This window comes from Moschus berezovskii, chromosome 16 (assembly GCF_049115385.1).
Source record: "Moschus berezovskii isolate FMDL1 chromosome 16, NW_MosBer_1.0, whole genome shotgun sequence".
NCBI classification, from domain to species: Eukaryota; Metazoa; Chordata; class Mammalia; order Artiodactyla; family Moschidae; genus Moschus; species Moschus berezovskii.
Window position 1 is genome coordinate 18,294,214 of NC_142475.1, and position 24,159 is coordinate 18,318,372.

Here is a 24,159-nt window from a genome sequence, read left to right on the forward strand (position 1 = left end):
TTTCCAGTGATCATGTATGGATGTCAGAATAGGACTATCAAGAAAGCTGAATGCCAAAGAATTGATGCTTTTGAACTGTGGTGTTGGAGAAGACTCTTGAGAGTCCCTTGGACTGCAAGGAGATCCAACCAGGCCATCCTAAAGGAGATCAGTCCTGAATGTTTACTGGAAGAACTGATGTTGAAGTTGAAACTCCAATACCTTGGCCACCTGATGCGAAGAACTGACTCATTTGAAAAGACCCTGATGCTGGGGAAGACTGAAGGCAGGAGAAGGGGACGACAAAGGATAAGATGGTTGGATGGCATCACCAACTCCCTGGACATGAGTTTGGGTAAACTCCGGGAGTTGGTGATGGACAGGGAAGCCTGGTGTGCTGCAGTCCATGGGGTCGCAAAGAGTCGGACTCAACTGAGCGACTGAACTGAACTGGAACCTACAAGTAACAAAAGGCAAAAGTCTGGCTGCTTACTGACCTAATGATAGATCAAAAGGACCAAGTGTCAACAAAGTGGTGAATGTTTCTGATGAAATGCTGACTACAAAAAGTTGAGAAAGCAAACTCATCACTCTGTACCCATTAAACAAATACATACAGTTCTTTGTGTCACTTATACCTCAGTAGAGCTCTTAAAAAAGTTGACACAGGGATACATGACAAACTTAAAATCTTTTGATGACATAAAGGTAAAAACCATTAAGATTTAAACAAAAATAGCAAGAAAAGACTGGATTAAAGGTTAAATTTGGTTCAAAAGGCTATATGTGAAAGAACAGAATTGTGGTAGACTGACATGGTGAAGGCAGATGGCCTTCACCATGCTCCTGAGTCAAGAGGGTTAACTTTGTTGATTAGCTTTAACCAAACAGAATGCGATAAAGAGGACTCCTATTCCAGTTCCAGACTTAACCCTTATGAGTACTAGCAGCTTCCTCTATTGCTCTCCTTGAGCCCTAAGCCAGCGTTAAAAAAATAAACCAAAAACTATCCTGCTAGAGAGAAAGGTCAAGTCAGCTCCAGTCCTGAGACATGTTTAGTGAAGCCACACGATACTTCAGACCCAGCTGAAGACAGCAACGAATGACTACAGCCAACACCATGTGAAAAACTGTCCAAAAGAATCCAGACAAGCCACAGAGTCATGAAAAAGAACTAAATCACTGTTTTAGTTTTTATCGGTTTGTTATGCAGCAAGAGACAATTCAGAAAAGTAGTAAAAACATCAGTAATAAATGGCATTTTCAACACTTGAATTAAGCACTTTTGATGGATTAATATATCCTTCCATAACCTCACTTCTGAGGTACAAACTACAATTAGCCCCATCTCATAGAAGACAACAAACAGGGCCCAGCAGTGTACTTGCTCAAAACTACAACTAAGTTGTAAAGGTACAACTCCGATGAGGCAATATGACCCGTTCTACATTATTCTACATTTTCTCTGCCTACTAAGCTGCAGAACATGACTCAGAGACAGTAAATAGAAATCAAAGTTAAGGATGATGTTCTAGCTGTACACTGTGCTGATGAGCCCAAATCTCTAAAAATAGACTTCACTGCCAGTCCAATGGTTAAGACTCCTCTCTTCCACTGCAGGGGACAAGGATTTGATCCTTGGTGGGGATCGCTTCTCGGCCTTTTGGCTAAGATCAAGTGATCCTTGGTGGGGGAACTAAGATGTCAAACACCCCACCCCAAAATATCTAGAGAGGCTGTGACAAACTGGAGGGTATCCAGGAAAGCAGGCAAGAATGTTGATGAAACTAGAAAGAGTCATGAAAACTGAAAAAAATATGACATGAATGGCTCCAGAAGACAAGATTAAATTTAGGCAGAGGCAGATTTCTGCTCAGTATGAGAAAACTTATGAAACAAATTTGGAATAGGTCACCTCATTAGATAGCACGTTCTACTCTTCTTACAGAAATTTTAAAGGAGCAAATCACTATTTTTCAGAGATTCATAAATCAGATGTGGTTTCATTCAACTCTGAGATATGGAAGATATAGAATTTACTGAATTAAGTTAACTAGAGGTGATTAAAGTATGTTAATTTATCAGACTGAACAAAGTTCAATTTTCCAGATTTAAAAGCCAGAGGAGAAAAGCATGATGGAAAGGACAAGACCATGATGGGAATAAAAACAGAAGGGAAAAAAAGGAAGGAAGCTGCACTTCTTAGAAAGCAGCAGTGATAAGAAAAATTGGAGAACAGAAAACAAAGAGGAAAGAACTAATAGCTATTTTCAAAACATACATAAACCAGAATACCGTGCGCTAGATATACAATACAACCGCCTATGTTTCATTCATGTATAATAGTACAATGAAGGTGATGACAACTGGGACACTGTGACAATCTGAATTTAAAAGGAGACACAGTATTATACAAGGAAAGAAGCAAACAAGGTGCCAAAATTTCTTATAAAACTAAGGTTAGGCTGACTACTAATGTACCTTTCACTTGTAAAATTCTCCATATAACATAGTACACTGACTTTCTAATTTAAATGTAATTTATAACAGAAAAGGATTTTCATGTCAAACACACTTTAATATCATACACTTAACTGAGGCTACCATGTTAACACATAGGACCTTGCTGAAATAGAATTTGATTTAGATTCACAGTAGTTTCTCAAGCACTTAAAAAATGTTTTTGATGATAGCTACTGTCTTTTAAAGATAATCATGGTCATTTAAAAAATACCTAAAATCAATTTGCTGAATTAATATATGTTCTGACTTTATGCAGTAGTCATCTCAATAACGGGACTGGAAGCATAAAATCCACATCTGAAATGTCTCTGTAAATGGTTCATAATCCAAGCTAAATACATGATGTAATTCTGGAGAGGTTGCTGAACCTTAATCTCATCAACAGACAAATTATGTAGGGTTTGAGATTTTAGAGTTAAAAGATTTCTTTTTCTTTACAGCATCAAGTACAATTAACTTCTTAGGTTGTAAAAACACTTAAGATATATGGGGTGAAGTAATGATTTCTGCCCCCAAGTTAAACTACCCAAGGCAGAATATATAAACAATAGTTTCTAACACATGTCTTGATCCAAATGTCAATGCTTTTGACTTCAGGAGTGTACTAAGGAACCTCATAAACTGACAGGTTATCTAGTTCTGACTGCCCTTCTTAAAGGCTCAACCTGCCCCCACTACAATAAACATTTAATCCTAATCATGGTCAAATATTTCTAATAAAAGGTTTGTAAAGTGAAAATCCAGCTCTATTCTAATGATATACCTCTCTCACTGTCCTTCAATCTGACTACAGATTGAAATTAAGAGTAAAACATCAACTCTTTAGGAACAATCAAGACTAGAGAATACCCTAAAACACCAAAACTGCTGCTGACCTGGTGGTGGCAAAGCCCTAATTTCTGGGCATCCAAGCATTTCTTGAAGCAACAGTTTGGGGTAATAGAAACAATATAAACTAAAATCAGGCAAACTTATATCCCTGTCTCATCATTAATTTTGAGATCTCAGGCAAGTTAATCTCTCAGAGCCTTAATTTTCTCACCTATAAAAGAATTAAACGAAATTTAATTTTATACAATGATTTATCTTTTAATAAAAAACATACAAATTGATTAAAATGAAACTCTACTTCAAAAGGCAGCCATGAGGTCTAAATGAGTATTAATATAAATAGGAAAGCATCAGTCACAGTTCCTGACAGAGTAGGCACAGATGTAAATTAGTACTCAGATGTAAATTTAAGACCTGGGGATCCTAACATTCAAAAATCTGCTTTAGTGTGCTTGTACTCTCAATTTTAGTACTCTACTTCAGGTTCAATCATCAAAAGTTTGTTTATCTAGTAAAAGTGGTGAAATAATGCACAAAAAACCCTTTCATTTAAAATACAGGATTAAATTATATCAAAGTACAAAAGATAAAAGAAACATTTTCCATTAGTACTTATTCTTTTTACAGCAAACATGTAAAGGGCACGAGCTATGGAAACACTGCTTACTAGCTATGTCAACTTGACAAAGTTCTGGAATTTCTCTGGGCCTCAGGTTTCTCATCTGTAAGAGAGATACTGGAAGATAGGTGCAACTTCATGAATCTCCCCTAACAGGACTCCCAGGGTCCACAGATCACTTTTAAGAACTGCTGACTGACTTAAAGCCATCTGAACCATCCACTTTTCAATATACCAAGCTCGAAAGGTATGTTCTCCCTCAAGCTAATTCTCAGCAATACACTAATTTCTGCCAATATCAACAATGGACTAATAAATTATGTTATACTCATAAAACACTATACTGACATTAAAAAGAAGTTGTGTGCCAATACGGAATGAAGCATAAAACATACAAAGTGTTGTGTGTGTGGATACAACTTACAGAACAGTTTCTATATGATCCTACTTGTATATATTCTTCAAGGACAGAACTGTTTGCACAGGCACTATAAGTTCCCAGGATACAAAAAAAAAAAAAAAAAAAGAGACTGTTAGAGATTACCTCTGAGGAACTGGGATGATGTAGGGAGAGTTTAATTTTTTAACTTTGTGTCCTACGCAGTACAACACCTGCTATTCAAACAATATAAAGTAAAATTTAATTATGATTTTGCACCTTCAACTTTTCTTGTATGTATTCTCAACCTGCTTACAGGCTTCTTAAAGACACACATTTTGCACATATTAGGCACTCAAATATCAAATCCCAAGGCCAAATTAACATGCTACTTTAACAGCCTCATTGAAATGTAACAGAGGAAATTTAGAACAATCTTGACTATCAAGAGCTCATCATTTCCCAAACCTCTAAAATAGTTTAGGTAAACTGTGATGCAAATTACTGAAGTTGATATTGATGGTTAGATAATGAATATTTTGCTCCAAGAGGAAAAACATTCTGTTTCTTTAAAGACCTAAAGTCAATAAAGTCAAGTCACTCAGTCGTGTCCGACTCTTTATAACCCCACAGACTGTAGACGATCAGTCTCCTCAGTCCATGGAATTTTCCAGGCAAGATTACTGGAGTGGGCTGCCATTTCCTTCTCCATTAAAGACCCAGAATCGTTCAAAAATGACAGGTGTCTGGTTGCTGTTCTAAGCACATATATTCAGAAATAGCAGCCAAAGGACAAGCTAGGTACATCCTATATGCTTTCAGGACCCCTGGATAAGCTCTAGGTTCTATGTAATGACTCTAGAGGGGGTAACTAAGGAAAACAAAAACAACAAAAATTCACCAGAGATAGGGTGGGAGAATAGCCTGAGGGAGTAAGGTGAAGCAAATCTGTTTGGAAGTCGGAACACCTTGATTTTGGTAGTAAAGCTCTGCCACCAAGATCAAATAGGAGTTTCAGACAGAAAACCATGATACACCCCCTCATTCAACTACAACAGCATTCTTTCCAAAACCTTCTTTCCAAACTTCATCCAAGGAAAGCTTCTCTAATGCACTGAACACTTTCCAACCCACCATTCTTCCTTTATTAAATGAGAATCAGACATTATATAGACTATAATGGGTATTTACTAATTTTTTGAGGTGTTTACTATGAAGAATGACCACCTGCCATGAAGCACTCATATCACTGGGCTATAGGCTATGATTTGGCTTGTCAATTAGAATGAAGTCAAAGTTGCTCAGTCGTGTCTAACTTTCTGTGACCCCATGGACTATACACAGTTCATGGAATTCTCCAGGTCAGAATACTCGAGTGGGTAGTCTTTCCCTTCTCCAGGGGAGCTTCCCAACCCAGGGATTGAACCCAGGTCTCCTGCATTGCAGGAGGATTTACCAGCTAAGCCACAAGGGAAGCCTGTCAATTAGAATACATGAAGCCAATTAATGAAAATAAATTTCAAAGGAAAATTACAAGTTATATAGCTGGGATATCTTCCCCTTTCAAAAAAGTAATCCATTCATTATAAAATGACATTAGCACTTTGGCAAACTATATTTAGCTCTATGTGGCTCAGATGGTAAAAGAATCCGCCTGCAATGCGGGAGACCCAAGTTCGATCCCTGGGTGAGGAAGATCCCCTGGAGAAGGGAATGGCAACCCACCCCAGTATTCTTGCCTGGAAAATTCCATGGACAGAGGAGCCTGGTGGGCCACAGTCCATGGGGTTACAGAGTTGGACACGACTGAGGGACTATCAAAAGCATCTGCCTACAAAGCAGGAGACCCAGGTTCGATCCCTGGGTCAAGAAGATCTTCTAGAGAAGGAAATGGCAACCCATTCTGGTATTCTTGCCTGGAGAATCACAAGGACAGGAGAGCCTGACAGGCTACTGTCCATAGCATCCCAAAGAGCCAGACACAACTGAGCAACTTCACTTTCACTTTTCATTGATTTATTTATGGGGCACATCTATCTTAAAAAAATTTTAATTGGTACTTTTATACTACAGGGTGTTTTTAGAAGTCTCACTGCTGTTTAAATCTGAAAATATAATGTCCTAAAAATAATGGTTTGGTAACAGAACAACAGCATGTGTATCCTAATATGATACACCAAGGAAAGGAAAGCACAGTGTCATTCCCAGGAATTTTTCCACAAAATGCACAATGTGAATTTACTCATGAGAAAATCACCAGATGAATCCAAACCGAGGAATAGTTTAACAAAAAAAGAAACTGGCCAGAACTCTTGAAAAAAGTGGCAAATATGTAAAAAGGCAAAGACTGGAAAACTGATACAGATTAAAGAAGAGTAAGGAGACAAGACAAACTGTGATCCTGGCCTGAATTCTGTACCAGAATTAGGCAATTACGGTGGTACACTCTGTAAGTGCTATGGGTTACATTATTTTATCCATTATTTTATTAATTTATTGATTTTGATTATTAAGAGAACCAGGTAAAGGATATATGGGAACATTTGAAATTATTTCAAAATAAAAAGTCAAAAAGTAACAGGCTAGAAAAGACCATTTAATTACCGTATGTAGAAGAGGGTACTTTCCCTTTTGGTTATTTAATATTACAATCATTATATAAAAAATTTAAAGAGGAAATTTTCCTACTAGCATTCTTTTTCTGGAAGATTATCATTGAGTTCTGCTCTCCAACCTTATAACGTTTTCACGCTCATCTGGGTTTTTCCAATTTCCTTACTGGGTTGGTAAAACTTATGTTTAGGAGATAATATGAAAACGAGTGATGTATTTGTAAATAAAAATATGAGAGGTGGAGATGAGGTTCCCAATTCATTTCAGACTACATTCCACAACTGGTCACACTTTAATTTCCATTAACATAAATACACCTTAAAAAAAAAATCACTAAGCAAATAGTAAATAGTCCCAGAATATCAAAGCAAAATAATCAACTTCTAATGAGACATTTATGGACTATAATTTGAAAACAGCTGGGGAAGCATCTCCTTTGGCCTGACCTCACTAGATATGTGTACATTGAAAAGACCAAGCCTCCACAACCCATTCCTCTCTTTTAGATTGTACTATTGCAGCCCTTTTCCATGAACACAACAAAGAAAAAGAGGTCAGAATATAGATATTACACGTTTATACCAATCAAGCATAAAAAATGTCGATGATTAAAAGGTGCCAAGAACTTGAAGCACAAGGCATTCAAGTGTGATTCCTGTTATTTTCAAGTATAAAACTCTAAAAATACAGTTTAAAACTAAAGCCATCACTTTTAACGAAAGTGTTATTCTTCCCAGCTTGCAAGATGGGATTTAACCTTCACTAAAAACACACTTCTAACTTCTCTAATATCCAACTCATCAAACAATTCAAATACATGAAATTCCAACAAAACAAAAAGTGGTCACTCTTTGCAAATTAAATGCAACTGGATCTCTCGTAGATTAACAAACACCCATACTTTGCCAACCAAGGTCCTTCTAGTCAAGGCTATGGTTTTTCCAGTGGTCATGTATGGATGTGAGAGTTGGACCGTGAAGAAAGCTGATCGCCGAAGAATTGATGCTTTTGAACTGTGGTGCTGGAGAAGACTCTTGAGAGTCCCTTGGATTGCAAGGAGATCCAACCAGTCCATTCTAAAGGAGATCAATCCTGGGTGTTCATTGGAAGGACTGATGCTAAAGCTGAAACTGCAATACTTTGGCCACCTCATGCGACTAGCTGACTCACTGGAAAAGACTGATGCTGGGAAGGACTGCGGGCGGGAGGAGAAGGGGACAACAGAGAATGAGATGGCTGGATGGCGTCACCGACTCTATGGACATGAGTTTGAGTGAACTCCGGGAGTTGGTGATGGACAGGGAGGCCTGGCATGCTGTGATTCATGGGGTCGCAAAGAGTTGGACACAACTGAGCGACTGAACTGAACTGATACAAGTCAAGCAACTAGACAAAATCTTGTGCTTCAGCATCTTGATCTGTGAAAATGAAAAAACCAGGTAGGGCAGATGTTCCTTTAAGCCTAAAATCCATTGATTCAATAAAATTCACCTCCCAATTTAAAAACTCAGAAGCCCCACCAATGTCATTTTAAATATCCTCATTATGAAATTTACTTCAACAGCACAATGTAGAAGGTAAAAATTCTGGTATTGCACAATTCCCTCATGCACAGAGAATTTCCCCAAACTTTCACTTTATTCTGTAGAGCCCCTAAAATTGTAAAAAGAAAGTGGCTATTTTCGTTGAGAAAAAAAAAAGGCCCATCAATTTGGAAATTATTCTCTTACTCCCTCTTGTGGCTGGATTGCTTTCTTTTCAATTACAACTTCATCAGCTGCTTCCAAAAGTGCTCCACCAAAACTGCTAGAGAATTAGGTGGTGTCAAGAACTATTTTTGGGCTCCCCTGGTAGCTCAGCTGGTAAAGAATGGGCCCGCAATGCAGAAGACCCAGGTTCGATCTCTAGGTCAGGAAGATTCCCCTGGAGAAGGGAATGGCAACCCACTCCAGTAATCTTGCCTGAAGAATTCCATGGACAGACCATGGAGTCACAGAGTCAGATATGATGGAGCAACTAACACACACGCACACATGAACGGATTTGGTTGGTATGTGTACACTTTTTGACTTTCTGTGCAATGCTGGCACAGAGTAAGATTTTAGGTGTTCTATGAATGATAAGGTCACACTGCTATAAATGGGCAGAGTTGCTTAACTTCAAGGATGGGATCATACAGGACTCTGACCAGACACTTAATTGAATGCATTTCCATTAGTAAGAACTGGTAAATCTGCACCATATAAATTTTAACATATTAACGAGAAATTTGATAAAGCCAAGACTCAAAATGCACCTCCTAAAAATTAAGATGGTGAAACATACCAAAAAGAACTGAGTATTGATTGGTAACTGCTAAAAATGACACTAGGGGGTTTTCCTTCTCCCCTTCCCCGGAGCCCTTTTCAGAGCTGGCATTAATGTTGATTAAAGTTTCTCACCAATCAAAGCTCCATTTTCCAAAATTTCCATCACAAAGGATGTTAAAACTTGCACATGCACGTTGTATATTATGTACAGCTCCCTAGTGGGACCAGATTTTATCAGCCGCTTTTAAAATAGAAGGCTGAAGACCAGTTCTTCTGAATTTGACCAACACAGCACTTTCCCCTCTAGGTTGTTGAGATTTTTTATGAACAGAGGCTTTTTTCCCCCTCTGTTAGTATTATTTTTTAATTTTACTTTTTACAGCGTTTGTTGGTTTCTGCTATAGGGCGACGTCAATCAGCCATAACTATACATATATCCCCTCCCTGGTGGGCCTCCCCGCACCCAATCCTACCCCCTAGGTCATCAGAGTGCAGGCTGGGCTCCCTGTGTTACACAGCAATATCCCACTATCGGATAGTGTTGAGTAGAGACTTTTTATATTTATTATGCTTTTCTTTATAGCACACAGCTTATAAAATAGCAGGTAATCAATAAATATTAAACTTATTAATATTCTCTTAAATTTATTTTTTCTCTTAAATTTAATATCCAATAAAGTAAGCCTCAATACAGTGATATCAAAGCAGCACAGAAGTAATATCAAAGAAAGTAAGCAGTATATTTGCTATTTATATCAACAGAGATGTATTAACTCTACATAAAATACCCTACAGGTAGATGATACTATTATCATTTCCATTTTGAATATGTGGAAACAAAGAGTCACAGAGATGAAACACTTGCCCAAGGTCATAAAAAATGAAGAAAATTCAAACCAGCAAAGTCTATGTAGACTGTGATAGGTTATGCCACCCTTTTAAAGAGAAGCAACAGTTTACTTTTTTAGAAATGTTACACAAGATTATTCTTCAAGTCTTATCCCTATGATCCAATTAAGTCTGACGATAATGCTCTCTCATCAGGGGGAAACTATCAAAGAGGAAACTGAAAGGAAAGGTCATTACAACAGCATGATTCTGATGTCATAAACACAGCAGAAAAATACTCATCAAATTACTGATTTGAGAACTTGCTTGTTCTAAGTATACTACAACTTACCTACATAAATCAATGTCCTCAACTGTCCATTTCCCAGAATAACATTTTGAAAGTAATGTGTTTTGAGTAGGATTTTTACCAAGTGTCCCTTGGTTGAATGTGGTTTGAAATTCTGGGCAACGGTTTTTAATGTATGTTTTAAGAAGCAAAAATAATTATGAGCTGACAATTCACAAGTCTTGAATCAACAAGAGAAGCAGATCTATCTCAGAAACACGTTTATATTTAATCACCTGGATGAGAAACATTCAACTCACCACTGGATTCCTTGGTAATACTGCTAATTTGAAAGAACTCCTAGATCTCCCAACTTGTTTGCAAGACACAAGTTAACTTCCACTAAAACATTTCTAACTTCTCTAACGTTCTCCAACTCATTAAGCAATTCAAGTCAGTCAAATCCCTGTACTACAAAAATTGAGCATTCCTGGGACTCCTGGTTTTAAAAGAATGAACATGCATACAAGTCAACCCTTTGGACAAAGTCTTAGCTTGACTTACTTAACTCTATAAATTAACATTTGGACTATCTTTATGTTCTTTGTCATCTGTTATAAACATTTTTATTTGGAGGAGAACAGAAGAAAGCTCACAAATTCTGTTGCAAGAAACTAAGAAAAAGATTATATGCTGAACTCTTACTAATCTATTCAAATAAAAACAAACATGAATGTGTCATCAACAGGACCACACTGCTACCAAGTCAACTATGTTCATCCATGCTCTGCTGTCCCCAGGACCTATACTATAGCAAAAGAATGTCAACAGAATAAACTAGTGAAATCTGCCAAGATATAAAACTCTTTTATAGCACACTACCAGTTATGTCATAATATATGTCAACAGAAAATGCAAAACTGTCATCAATGACAAACTGCAACTGCATAGCAATTTTTACACATACAAGTTTTTCATTATTATAGGGAAATGCTCACTAGAGAATAAAATGGAGAATGACCTGTTGCAAAGAAATGAACTTAGTACAATGGTAACTGACAAGAATTGGGTGGCTAAGCATGCCATTTTTCTCAAGCCAAATTCAAACTTGTGCCATCTAAATATTAAGCATATCGTATTCCTGCAGCGTGTTTTACAAATTAAATACAAATGTCAACGGTCCTGTTTTTAAGGGGAATAAAGGAGTAGAGCCAATCCTGAACTCAAAAAGAACTTAAGACATCAAGATTAAAGAAAGTTATTAGATTGGTGCAAAAGTAGTTGCAGCTTTGCATTGTTGGAACTTTGCCTTTGGTATTGGAATACATTCTTAAAGTAAATGTGGTTATGTTATACATTATTTTCATGCGCATTTCTTGCTTTTTTTGCTAATGACATTACTTGCTATTTATTTTAGACTGCAGAAATGTTAAGACAAAAAACAAATTACAGCGATTTTTAAATTCAAGTTCAAAATGTGTGGTAAAGGAGCAGAGACAACTCACAACAACACATTTGGCCCAGAAACTTCTAACAAAGGTAGCTCAAGAAATTTTACAAAGGGGGTGAGAAGCTTGAAGATGAGGAGGGTAATGGCCAGCCACTGAAGCTGATCCCCTTACTACAGAGGAAACTGCTGAAGAACTCAACATCCACCATTCTACAGTCGTTCGATATTTGAAGCAAATTGGAAAGGTGAAAAAGCTCAGTAAGTGGGTGCCTCATGAGCTGACCAAAAATCAAAAAATCGTTGTTTTGAAGTGTTCTCTTATTCTAAATGAATCATTTTTCGATCGGATTGTGACGTGCAACAAAAAGTGGATTTTATGACAACCAATGACGACTGTATCAGTGGCTAGACTGAGAGAAAGCTCCAAAGCACTTTCCAAAGACAAATTTGCACCAAGAAAGGTCATGGTCACTGTTTGGTGGTCCGCTGCTGGTGTGATCCACTACAGCTCTCTGAATCCCGGCAAAATCATTATATCTGAGAAATCTGCTCAGTAAATTGATGAGATGCATCAAAAACTGCCACGCTTGCAGCCAGCACCGATCAATACAATGGGCCCAATTCTTCTCCATGATGACACCCGATCGACCGCCAATACTTCAAAAGTTGAACAAATTGGGCTATGACTACAACGTTTTGCCTCGTCCGCCATATTCACCTGAACTCTCACCAACTATCATTTCTTCAAAGCATCTTGACAACTTTTTGCAGGCAAAACATTTCCACAACCAGCAGGAGGCAGAAAATGCTTTCCAAGAGTTCATTGAATAATAAAGCATAGATTTTTATGCTACAGGAATAAACAAAAACTTTCCTCTATTGGCAAAAATGTGTTGATTGTAATGGTTCCTATTTTGATTAATAAAGATGTGTTTGAGCCTAGTTAGTTATTCAAAATTCACTGTCTGAAACCACAATTACTTTTGTACCTACCTAATACAAATCAGGGAGAAGGAAATGGCAACCCACTCCAGTGTTCTTGCCTGGAGAATCCCAGGGATGGCAGAGCCTGGTGGGCTGCCGTATGGGGTCGCACAGAGTCGGACACGACTGAAGCGACTTAGCAGCAGCAGCAATACAAATCAGAGTAAAGAAACCCTCAGGCCATAAAGATGGAAACTGGCAATGGCTTGTATCAGGGACAAGAAGACCAAACAAGAGCCAAAGGCACAGAAGGAAAGCATTGCTTTATAAAAAGATAAGAGTAAGAGCTATCTGTATGCAGCACAGAGCTGGGACAAGAACAGTAAAGATAACAAGTCCAAGTGAATGACCACCACTAGCAATATAAAGTTTATAACTTAGCTTCTGTCCATTAAAATTAGGTGAAGTTTATTCTTACAACATCACTTTCTTGCCAATATGCTTCTGAGTGGGAGAGTAAAGGATACAACTACTATTAGTAGAATGGGAGTGGCAAATAATCCTGGGTACTGCTGCTGCTGCTGCTAAGTCACTTCAGTTGTGTCCGACTCTGTGTGACCCCATAGACGGCAGCCCACCAGGCTCCCCCGTCCCTGGGATTCTCCAGGCAAGAACACTGGAGTGGGTTGCCATTTCCTTCTCCAAATCCTGGGTACTACCCACAGGAAATGTATCATACAAATGAGTATCAACATGAATGTAAAGAGCTGAGAACCAATGATGCAGCCAACACAGCAATTAACTTACAATTAGAAAAAGAACTCAAAGTTAAGTCCAAGATGTCATTGTTAAGTAGAAAATGTGCTAAAAATTAAGAGGTTAGAAAGAATAGGTAGTTTCAAAAGGAAGAGGAACTCCTGATTGCAGCACACTCAAGATGACAGCAGTGGTTCAGTGCTTAAAAATCTGTCTTCCAATGCAGGGGAAGTTGGTTTGATACCTGGTCAGGGAACTAAGAGCCCATGTGTCAACAGACAACTAAGCTCCACATTCTAAAGCCCGCACACCACTGCTGGAGAGGAGCCCACAAGCCACGACGACATATCCGACACACTGCAACAAAGATCCCACATGACACAACTAAGACCTGAGGCAACCCAGTAAATAAATACTAAAAAGAAGAAAAAAAAATTCCCTAAAGAGCAGTGTTTCTACTCAATGCAAAACCGTAATAAACAGAGATGGAAATCAGGATGAAATCACAATAGAGATTATCTCAGGAATTAAAAAAAAAAAAAGTTCTAAGGCCTATGAGCATTTCAGTGGACTACATTAAGTTTTTCTGAGCTTGGCTGACATCAGAACACCCATAATTTTGACTTCCTCTTGCAATGCAGGAGATGCGGGTTCAATCCCTGGGTTGGGAAGATCCACTTGAGGAGGAAATGGCAACCTACTCCAGTATTCTTGCCTGAGAAATCCAACAAAGGAGCCTGGCGGGCTATACAGTCCATGGGTCACAAAACAGTTGGATACAACTGAGAGACTAGTCAACAACAAATTATATTCATGGCGGGGGGGAAGCTATGCCTTTCATAGGTTAAAGACCCAATTCCACTGAAAATCTACTTCTGATATTAGTAGGAGAAAGTTGGCTCTGATTTTCTTTATAAAAGCAGAACTATTTTTGCATGTCTTGGAAGAGGTAAAATCTGGCATTATTTCCTTTGGGTAAAGTTTTCGCAAGGCCATTAAGTCCCACATTCATTAATTTATAACATAATTGACCCCTTCATGCTCTAACCAGCACCCTCTCTCTCTTCCTAATCTCATCTCCTGCAAAATTACTGCAAAAGGGTTTTGAATAAAGCAACTGTTTCCACCTAATGTTCTGATAGAATGAACCATCACTTAATTTGCTGTATTAACCAAACCTCACTTAACAGACTGACTTTACGCCAGGTCTTTTTCATTCCTAGTTCAGTTCAGTCGCTCAGTCGTGTCCGACTCTCCGCGACCCCATGAATCACAGCACGCCAGGCCTCCCTGTCCATCACCAACTCCCGGAGTTCACTCAAACTCTTGTCCACAGAGTCAGTGATGCCATCCAGCCATCTCATTCTCAGTCGTCCCCTTCTCCTCCCGCCCCCAACCTTTCCCAGCATCAGAGTCTTTTCCAGTCATTCCTAGGCAAACACCAATAATGCCCATGTCGTCGTTTTATCTTTGGGCTACTTTAGATATATTTTTCAGCTACTCTCTGAAACCCCCTTTAGTTTCTAACAGCAGTTATACCATTATTGAGTCCTTTATTTGTTCCCCAAGCTATGCCATTATACTTGGATATAATTACTTAAAATGCTATGCTATTTTTGTTATCAAATTTAAGTATGAAAAGCATTTCTAATGCAATTACGCTGAATGTTCTGAAATGACTATATTTAAAGGACACACACACGTATCACTTGGGTTATCCAAACAATTGAAAGATTAGAAAAATTCTGATTATTTTCTTTTAGCTTCTAAGTTCTTACTCTACTATGTAAACTCAAATTACATTTTATAAAGGTTGCATCTCTTTTAGGGGTAGCTAGCAAGCAATGGCAAGCCACTCCAGTACTCTTGCCTGGAAAATCCCATGGATGGAGGAGCCTGGTGGGCTGCAGTCCATGGGGTCACTCAGCCGGACACGACTGAGCGACCTCACTTTCACTTTTCACTTTCATGCATTGGAGAAGGAAATGGCAACCCACTCCAGCGTTCTTGCCTGGAGAATCCCAGGGACGAGGGAGCCTGGTGGGCTGCCGTCTATGAGGTCGCACAGAGTCGGACACAACTGAAGCGACTTAGCAGCAGCAGCAGCAAGTTATTTCGGAAAAGGCAATGGCAAGCCACTCCAGTACTCGAGCCTGGAAAATCCCATGGATGGCGGAGCCTGGTAGGCTGCAGTCCATGGGGTCGCTACGAGTCAGACATGACTGAGCGACTTCACTTTCACACGTTGGAGAAGGAAATGGCAACCCACTCCAGTGTTCTTGCCTGGAGAATCCCAGGGACAGGGGAGCCTGGTGGGCTGCCGTCTATGGGGTCACACAGAGTCGGACACGACTGAAGTGACTTAGCAGCAGCAGCAAGTTATTTTCAAACTGTAGGTCTATGCACATTCAAAGAAAAGGTCTTAGCTCCACACTAGAAATGGGCAAATGAACATACACATTCGTTTTAACTGAAAATGTACAGAACAAGTAGGAACACGTTTGAACTACTTTTCAATTAACCAACTAACTAGGATCTTCTACTGTACCACTACTGAGATGTTACCATAGATTTTTTTACTCATAAAGCTGGGCATTTACTTTTTGGCCACACTCTGCAAAACATGTGGGATCTTAGTTCCCCAACAAGGGCATTAACCTTCACCCCCTGCATTTGAAGTGCAGCGTCTTAACCAATGGACCACCAGAGAAGTCCCCAAATTGGGTGTTTTTAGAAGAAAAACTGAAAAGCAAAATTACTCTTGGTAATCTATAAAGATACTCTAGGGTATCTTTATTTCCTGACCTCTCTAAATTAAAATGCCTCTGCTGGGGCAGAATACAATTTCTTTCTCTTTCTTGGGCAGATCAGAAGAGCTGAAGAGTTTGTAAGTGTACATGTTCCTCCTATACTTTAAAGATTTTTCTTAGGTTTTTCTGCTTGAATTTCAATTTTTAATCCTGTAATCTATTCTTTAGTTCACTTTTTAACTATCTTCCCAGCTCATCTAATCACTAAACCTCTCCAGGTCATCTGTCTCTCTTTCTAGAACAGGCAGGAAAGACTTCATTCTTACATTAAGTATTGCTAGGCTGAAAAAGGAGAGGTAACCTGTTGCTCTTGACCAAGCTGTTATTCTTCCCCTTTCCACCAAACAGTAAACACCTATTTTTCCACTGTTTCTTTCCTTTACATTTCATACACCTCAGACTTCCCAAATATACAAACTACCTCACCAGGTACAACAGTTAACCATTACCAAGAAAACTCTTAAAGACTGCTTAATTTTACTACCAAAAGACTGTCCAATGGACTTCTTCCTGGAAGGGACTGCTGCTATCTCCTATGTCACGTAAGGTCATTGTACTTTGAAACATACCAAAAACAGTTATTTGACAAAAACATGTAAATTTACAGTCAAGAAAATGAATGTAACACTGCACAATTCTTTTGAGAAGCCCTTATTCCAATAAATGAACTGTCTAGTGATTTTCAACTTAAAACTCTTATATAGCAGTTTTTAAAGCCCAAGGCACTTCCCAGCTTGCTCCTGCTTAATGGCAGTTCTATGGAGATAAAAACCAGTGCCCAGCAACCACACCTTAAAAATGTAGAGAAGCATAATAAAATGGAACTCAGTCAAGTTAACTGAATCACACAACAAATATTGTTGCCAAGTGTTATAAATGACAGACTCACGATTTTACTAATTCATGTCCTAATAAGGAAGCCATTCTTTAACTTATTCCAGTGGCTTTCAACTCTTAAATGAAACCTTTGAAAACTTGCTGGCTAGTATGGGCCCTCTGTCCTTGAAAGATACACAATTTTTAAGGTTTCTTGGATCTTTTAAATTTCATTCTTAGATTCCCAAGTTAAAGAGACCTGTATTAACTTATAGGCAGGTTTGTACTACTGTCACTGCTTTAAAGAGAAGCCCCAAACTGAGATAAATGGGGCACTAAGAGCTCTATCTGATTTTCTCCACAGCAATCCTATGGGGTAGGTATTATTCCCATTTAACTGAGCTCAGTTTTCTCTGATGAATAATATCTTCAGGCCACCTGGCTATTTAAAAGTAACACTGGTTACAACGCAAAACCTGCTCTTTTCAGGCCATTATATTATTGAGTTTGAATTAAAAACAATCTAGTATGCATATGCTCATTTCATTTTACATTTCATCATGTTCAAGATAAAACTACCTAATTTTTGGCTTCTTGTGACTTTAGGCAGAAGAGGTATCAACCCCTTCCCCCACTGACACAAGAACATTTGGTCTAAGATCTGCTACAAAAGGCTGACTGCATTAGTTCATATACTGTAATTTCGAACTTAACAACACAAGGAAGAGAATCATAATTTTGCATAAAGAGAAGTTCATGTTGTGAAGAATAAGGCCAGTGGCCATGCTCTACAGTAATGCTCTAAAATTTCTGTACGAAGTAACATGGTCCCTGCTCTCTCACTGCTTAGTAAATAGTATAAATTAAACAAACACTTGATAAGTACACGTAACCAGAATGGCAATAACCTAGTAAGAGTGAAGGGCTCTTCAGAGAAACTTTGAACCATGGAGGTTAGTTCCTACTAATAGGAAGACAGAATATTTTCTTAGGCAGTATAGAACAATGAAGTCTGGTTCATCAATGATGCTATCAGCCTATAATATTAATTCCAAAAAGCAATTATCTGCTTATTTTTCTCAAATTAAAAGTCAAAGAAAAAAACTAGAGCAATAAAAATTACAACTGATTATAGTTTTATTACATAAGATATTGAGATATAATTAGGCACACGTTCACTAATTATCAAGCAAATCAGGTCAAATCATTTTTTCTCTAGAAATAACAGTTCTGCTATATTTTATTCTTCCATTTTACTTAAAAGGAGAAAAGGAATTTTATGCAAGATGTTTCCCAAGTCAACAGGACCTGTTTGAAGAAAGATGACTGGGAAAAGAAGCCTGCCTGTAAAGAATCACAGTATCTGTAAATATCCAAGTTTCCCCAAGTTGAAACAGAAAAGGCCTTGGAAAATTAGCCATACTGCTGACCTAGTTCCACCTCTTTACCAAAAGAAGCCAAAAGCTCATTTACTTAACAAATAATTTGAGTATCTACTATATATTAGGAGGGATGAGCCATGCAAAGATCACTAAGGGAGCTTCACTTCTGAAAAGACTAAGGTTGGAAGCAAAAGCTTTTTAGAATTCTTTGAGCCTTTTATATAGTAAAGAAATTAAACTTTCACTTTTCTATACTTTCAAAGTGGAAATTTCATTTAGACTTTCGAACTGGAAATTTCATTTAGACTTGGTGCGAAGCCAGGGTGCTATTCTGAAGGAAAACAACATAGTGATCAGCAACCAGTATCGAAATCCCTTAATAATCATTTCAACAGGAGAAGCTATTCAGATTAATCCAGATATTCTCACCCACTGATTCAATGCAGTATTTTTTTCCTTGATAAGGAAAACAAAGGAAAGTAAAGCTAAAACTGCTACAGTCTTTTCCTAGGAAAAGTCTCACAATGACAGGAGCTTTTATACTTTTTGTGTGGAAAACATGCAAATACCTACCTGGAATTGCAAATAAGCTGTTAGTAGAGGATGAATGTTATTACCACATCCCCTTTTATTCCTAAAACTGACTTTTGTCTTAAGGGAAATCACAAAACTCTTAATTATTTAATCTATCAGGTACAATAACTGGGGGAAAAACATTAGAGTGAACAAAATTAAGTAACAGTCAGGTTCTTACCAGTAAACAGAGCAAGGAAGGTAGGGAAAAGTCCAATAGCAATTTTTTAATTATAGGGAAACATGCTATTTCCAAATTTTAAATATTCTTACCACATTAGAAAAGCATAAGATAAGCATTTGTCATTTAGTCTTGATAAAAGCATGGAACTCCCTTTTCATTTTAGAAATGAATGATAGCTATCAATATAAAGATTTCAAGGAAGCAATCAAAAACAAACTACCCACAAGATAGACAGCACATGAGAAGACTGTAGCCCACATTAAAATAGTGAACGTTATTCTTTAAAAAGGCCGTCGGAATGATCATTTGAGAAAAGTACTCATAATTTAGGAACTGAAGCTATTCCATTAGCGTTAGACTACTGTAAAGGAATCATAATACCATTACCATTTTAACAAAAACTCCAAACCCCATCAGAAATAATTCTATATTGCTTGTTATAGTACTTCTTCCATGAACAAGATTCAAATATTAAGAAGTACAGTTGGATTTTCAGAGGAAGTGGGATTCAGCCTCTCTCTGTATACCAGAGCTCTGTCAAACAGAGACCCATGTGTATGGAAGAGTACCTATCTGCAATATAAGAGTAATCATTTAGTTAAACCCACTTTAAATATTATTCCACAAACTTCCAGTTCATTAAAAATGAAAGTGTTAGTGTACACAGGCTGTTATATGATAAACGGTTGCACGGTCCAACAACTTATCCTCATATTTTAACTTTTCTGACACAGAAAGTCGCCATTTGTAAGAAAATTTTAGAATTAACCAAAATTTAATGTTCAAGTCTTTTAAGCTATTTAGAGAAGCAATGCTTCAACGGAGTAGACACTAAATTCTTAAAATACTCCTTGACTGAACCTGGAAAATCAAGCTTTGAGTTTTTCATAATCTTTTAATGTGGTTGTCAACGTTCAAAGTTGACTTCCAACACTTAAATTCAGAAAGGCAAAAACAACTGTCAAGCCAGTTTTCTGCACGGCTGACTCATTGTATTAACATTTCAGTGGCTAATGCAGGGGAGGTTACTAAGTCTACAATATCTTACATAAAGATACGTAAAATTTCTGCATCTATATACTTTAAAGAAAATCAGCTCTAGAACTACTACGAATATTCTAACCACAACTGAAATGATAGTTCGATCACCTTTTCAATTAGAACAAAATATACTACTAATCTATTTGAGCTGACTGATAATCATCACAATTCATTTCATACAAATCTAACCACAATTGTTCTAACATTTTAGTAATGACACTCTGAAAGATTTGGAAATCTAGAACACCCCATTTTTAAAAGGAAAAGAGAAACCAAAGAAAGAAAAAGTTGAGAGTAATGTAACTGATAATCATTAAAGAAACCTTGTATTACAGTGACACTAGACTGAACGGTTTCTCACCAGTACATCATTGCAGATATCTCTTAGCTCGGTCTCTATTTTCTCTCTGTATTCTCGAGCCATCTGCTGTTTTTTCTCAGCACCTTCCGTCTTTTGCTCAATACTGGAGACGACCCTCCAAGATGACCTACGGGCTCCTACAACATTTTTATAAGCAACTGAGAGAAGATTCCTCTCCTCATTGGATAATTCAGCTCCTTGCTCAGTTACAGACTTCATGCAGGCTGCCATGTCATCATATCGTTCAGCCTGCTCGGCCAGTTTGGCCTTCTGTACCAGCTCGTTTTTATCCATGACTGGATGTTCTGCAGGGGAAAAAAAGTAGCATTTAGATTTTTTTCCAGTAAAACAAACAGACTAAAAATCATACCCTTTGTAAACATGTTAACACTTCAAACTTAATTACCGATGGAAGATTCTCTACATGTGGAATTCAATGAAACTTCACAAAAGGATGATTAGAATAAGAAAAAAAAAAAGAAGTGGCATACTCAGCGTGCATAGTGTACATCTAAAGCCATCAAAATCGGTTCAGCAAAACTAAAATTACATTATCTCATCTTTGTTCACAAGATTCTTAATTTCACATAAAGTTGTAGCACACTTGACCAAAAAGGCTGCCTAAAAAACCAACCCTTATCTTACTTGGTCAAAATCTCAACTCTAGTTTCAAATATCACTGGGTAATCCAAAATTAAGCAGTTTTTCTTTAGTGAGAACACCACCTCTGAAGAATATTACCAAACTTTCAGAATCACGACTCCTATCAGTTTAATGTAATTCATGTCCTATTACTGTTAATATCTGCTCGTCGAGTGTTTAAATTTTAGCTGATAACACTCCCACCCCAAGTCCACTGATCTTTGCAACAGCTGATCAGCAGGCCAATTTCCTGGAAGCAATGACCATATTGCTTACTTTAACACTGTGACTGTAAAACCACCACCAAGGATCAATAACTAAGGCTTCATTCATCTGAACCTTGTTATATGCACATGAACTTAAAAAAAAATCCATGCGCCCTGGAACTTCAATGTAGACATTAAATGCTTCCCAGTGTGATCAGTGATGTCATTGTTCAGTTTACTGCAAACTTACTGCCTTGTTTCTAGTAGTCAAAAATTAATTGAATACATTATCACTCAAATTGTTCTTATCAAGACTTCCTAATTCTTTCTCATTTTAAAGCTCTGGACTTTTCAATTTCCCCGTTATGTTATTCCTTAAGACATCCTTCTGAAAGATCCTAAAGCAGCACAGAAACATACTAGCCCCCATAGTGGTCCCAAAGGGTACATGACTTACGAAGAATAGAAGAGTCACTGTCACTCACTGTGGGAACTGACTCCCTTTCATCACCTTCCCAGGGAAATCCCACAAAACATTTCTTTTTAAAACACCAAATCGGAACCAGTCCTTTGTATTTAAAGAAGTAATTTAGCTAGCTTAAATAGGAAGTATACTGTTTTCAATGTCAAACCCAAAATTTATTATCGCATAACCTCACCACCCCTTTCTTGCAATTACCAATTCTCCCCCCCTCTCTGGCTAATGCTACTTCTAAAGAAAATTATCTACAACCAGTACAAAGGTTCCTCTCCCAAACCCCTCGGTAACGAGGGGAAGTGGACTAGTTTTCTCAAAGAATAAGCAGCGATCTCGGGAGTCGCCGCACCCATTTAACCCTTCACCGGCGGAAGGCTTCGAGGTGGGTGAAACGACAACGGGCCGTCTGTGGCTTTAAAGGGCAAACCCTTCCGTCCGCGCCAGCCGCAACCCCCCTCCTTGGCTCCGCCCAGGCTGGTGCCTCCGCGCGAGTCCCCGCGTCTCCCTCTTTGTCATGGCGGATCTGTGTCAAGGAGCCCAACCTACTGCCTAGTGTTAATTCCCCCACCGGGGCCCGGGCGGCGGGGAGGAGACGCGCGCCCCCGCCTGCGCCCGGCACCGGGAGCCGCCCGCCCGCCCGCCTCGGGGGCACGGACGCCGGGGCCGCCCGCCCGCAGAAGCGGAACCGCGAGCGGCCGGCCGCGGACACACCCCACTCTCCCGTCGGCGTCCGGCGCGGGTCCTCCTTTAGTCTCCGGGGGCCCGACAGCTGCAGCCGGCGGGGGAGGGGGCGAGCCACACCCAGGCGAGCCCGGCCGCCGCCGGCTGTTACGCGCGGGCTCCCCCGCCCCGCCGAGCGGGGTCCCGGTCGACACACACCCGCGCAGGGACCCTCAGGTCTACCAGGCCCCCCAGCCCCGGGAGGACGAGCGAGCCCCGCGGTCCCCCGTCCTCCCCACCCTCATCGCGCTCCCCTACCTGGGCTCCGAACCCACCGCCCGCTCCACGCGGAGACAGAAAGCCAGCCCCATCCCCCCGCCACCCCCGCGGAACCCGGGAAATTCGGCTCGAGGTCTCGGGCGAGCCCCACCCCGGGGCCGGCTCGACCGAAGCGCGGCCTCGCCCCGCGCTACCTGGCGGGCGCTTCCGGGCCGCCCTGGCGCGCAGCCCCGCGGCAGGGGCCGACCCTCCCGCCGCCGCGCCGCGCCGCCGCCGCCCGGGTGGGGGAGGAGGGCCGGGTGCCGCCGCAGCGCGGGGCGCGGAGGCCGCGCCGCCGGGAGGGCGGGAGAGGCGGGGGGAGGGGACGCGGCCGGCGGGGAGGGGGCGGCCTCACCTGCGCCACTGCGATGCCCGCGGCCGCCGAGTCATTCTCTCTCGGGCGGAGGGGGCGGCGGGGCTGCGCGGAGGAGGGGGCGGCGGGGGGGCGCGAAAAAGGAACGGATCGCGGCCGGCGCTGCCTCGGGCAGCCTCGCGAGGCCGGCGACCGGGCGGGTCCCTGGGGGAAGCCTGGCGTGCGGGCGCCCTTCCCACCCCCTCCAACCCCCGGGGACCGGATCAGACCCGGCGCCCCTCCGCGCCGAGGCGTCGATCCGGAAGCAAGTAGCCTAAGGCGGCCGCGAGCCGCCCGCCAGAACCCAGCGGAAGAGAAGCCGCCGCCCGTCTCCGCCTGAGGAGACTCCGCCTCAGCCCAGCGCCGCTCACAACCGCGGGCGAGCGAGGCTTGAGGGGATGCGGAACGGGGACTGCTCCCGCGCCTTCGGATGCTGGGCCTGGGATAGGACGAAGCGGGGCGAGGCGGCGGTGGCGGCCGAGTCCCTTACCTGTGTCCGGAGTAGGTGGCGACGGACGGACGGACGGCGCTCAGCAGTCTCTGGGCGGCAGCGGCGAGGCTGAGACTCTGTCCCTGGATCTCGCTGCTCACAGGCTACAGCCGCTCCGCAGACACGGGGTTTCCTCCAATCACCAGCCCCGGCAGCAGGGGCACCACACGCACGATGACGTCAAACGCTGCTATGGCAACCGTTGATTGGTGCCCACAGCGCTGGGGGCCCAGAGCAACCGCCGCTCCCCAGCGCGCGGCCGTCCTGCCCGCCCGCGTTAGAGGGCGAGCGGAGGTGCGCGCGCGTCCCCTCCGCTCCCAACTCTCCTCCCCTGCCCTCTCGGCTT

The 24,159-nt window shown here is 40.7% G+C and overlaps 1 protein-coding gene across 2 annotated transcripts in view; it reads right to left on the reverse strand.

The window, feature by feature from the left end:
- Window positions 1-23,952, reverse strand: part of YWHAZ (tyrosine 3-monooxygenase/tryptophan 5-monooxygenase activation protein zeta) — a 35,558-nt gene extending 11,606 nt beyond the window's left edge. The window contains exons 1-2 of one of the 2 annotated variants that reach the window (XM_055431714.2): window positions 23,814-23,952; window positions 20,668-20,972 (exon numbers count right to left, since the gene is read on the reverse strand). In XM_055431714.2, coding sequence (XP_055287689.1) covers window positions 20,668-20,961 — 294 coding nt within the window. In that variant the 5' untranslated portion in view covers window positions 20,962-20,972; window positions 23,814-23,952. Of the gene's footprint in view, window positions 1-20,667; window positions 20,973-23,326; window positions 23,584-23,813 lie in introns of those variants that run through there. The other variant, XM_088844696.1, reaches the window with a different exon arrangement.
- Window positions 23,953-24,159: the final 207 nt, after the last annotated feature.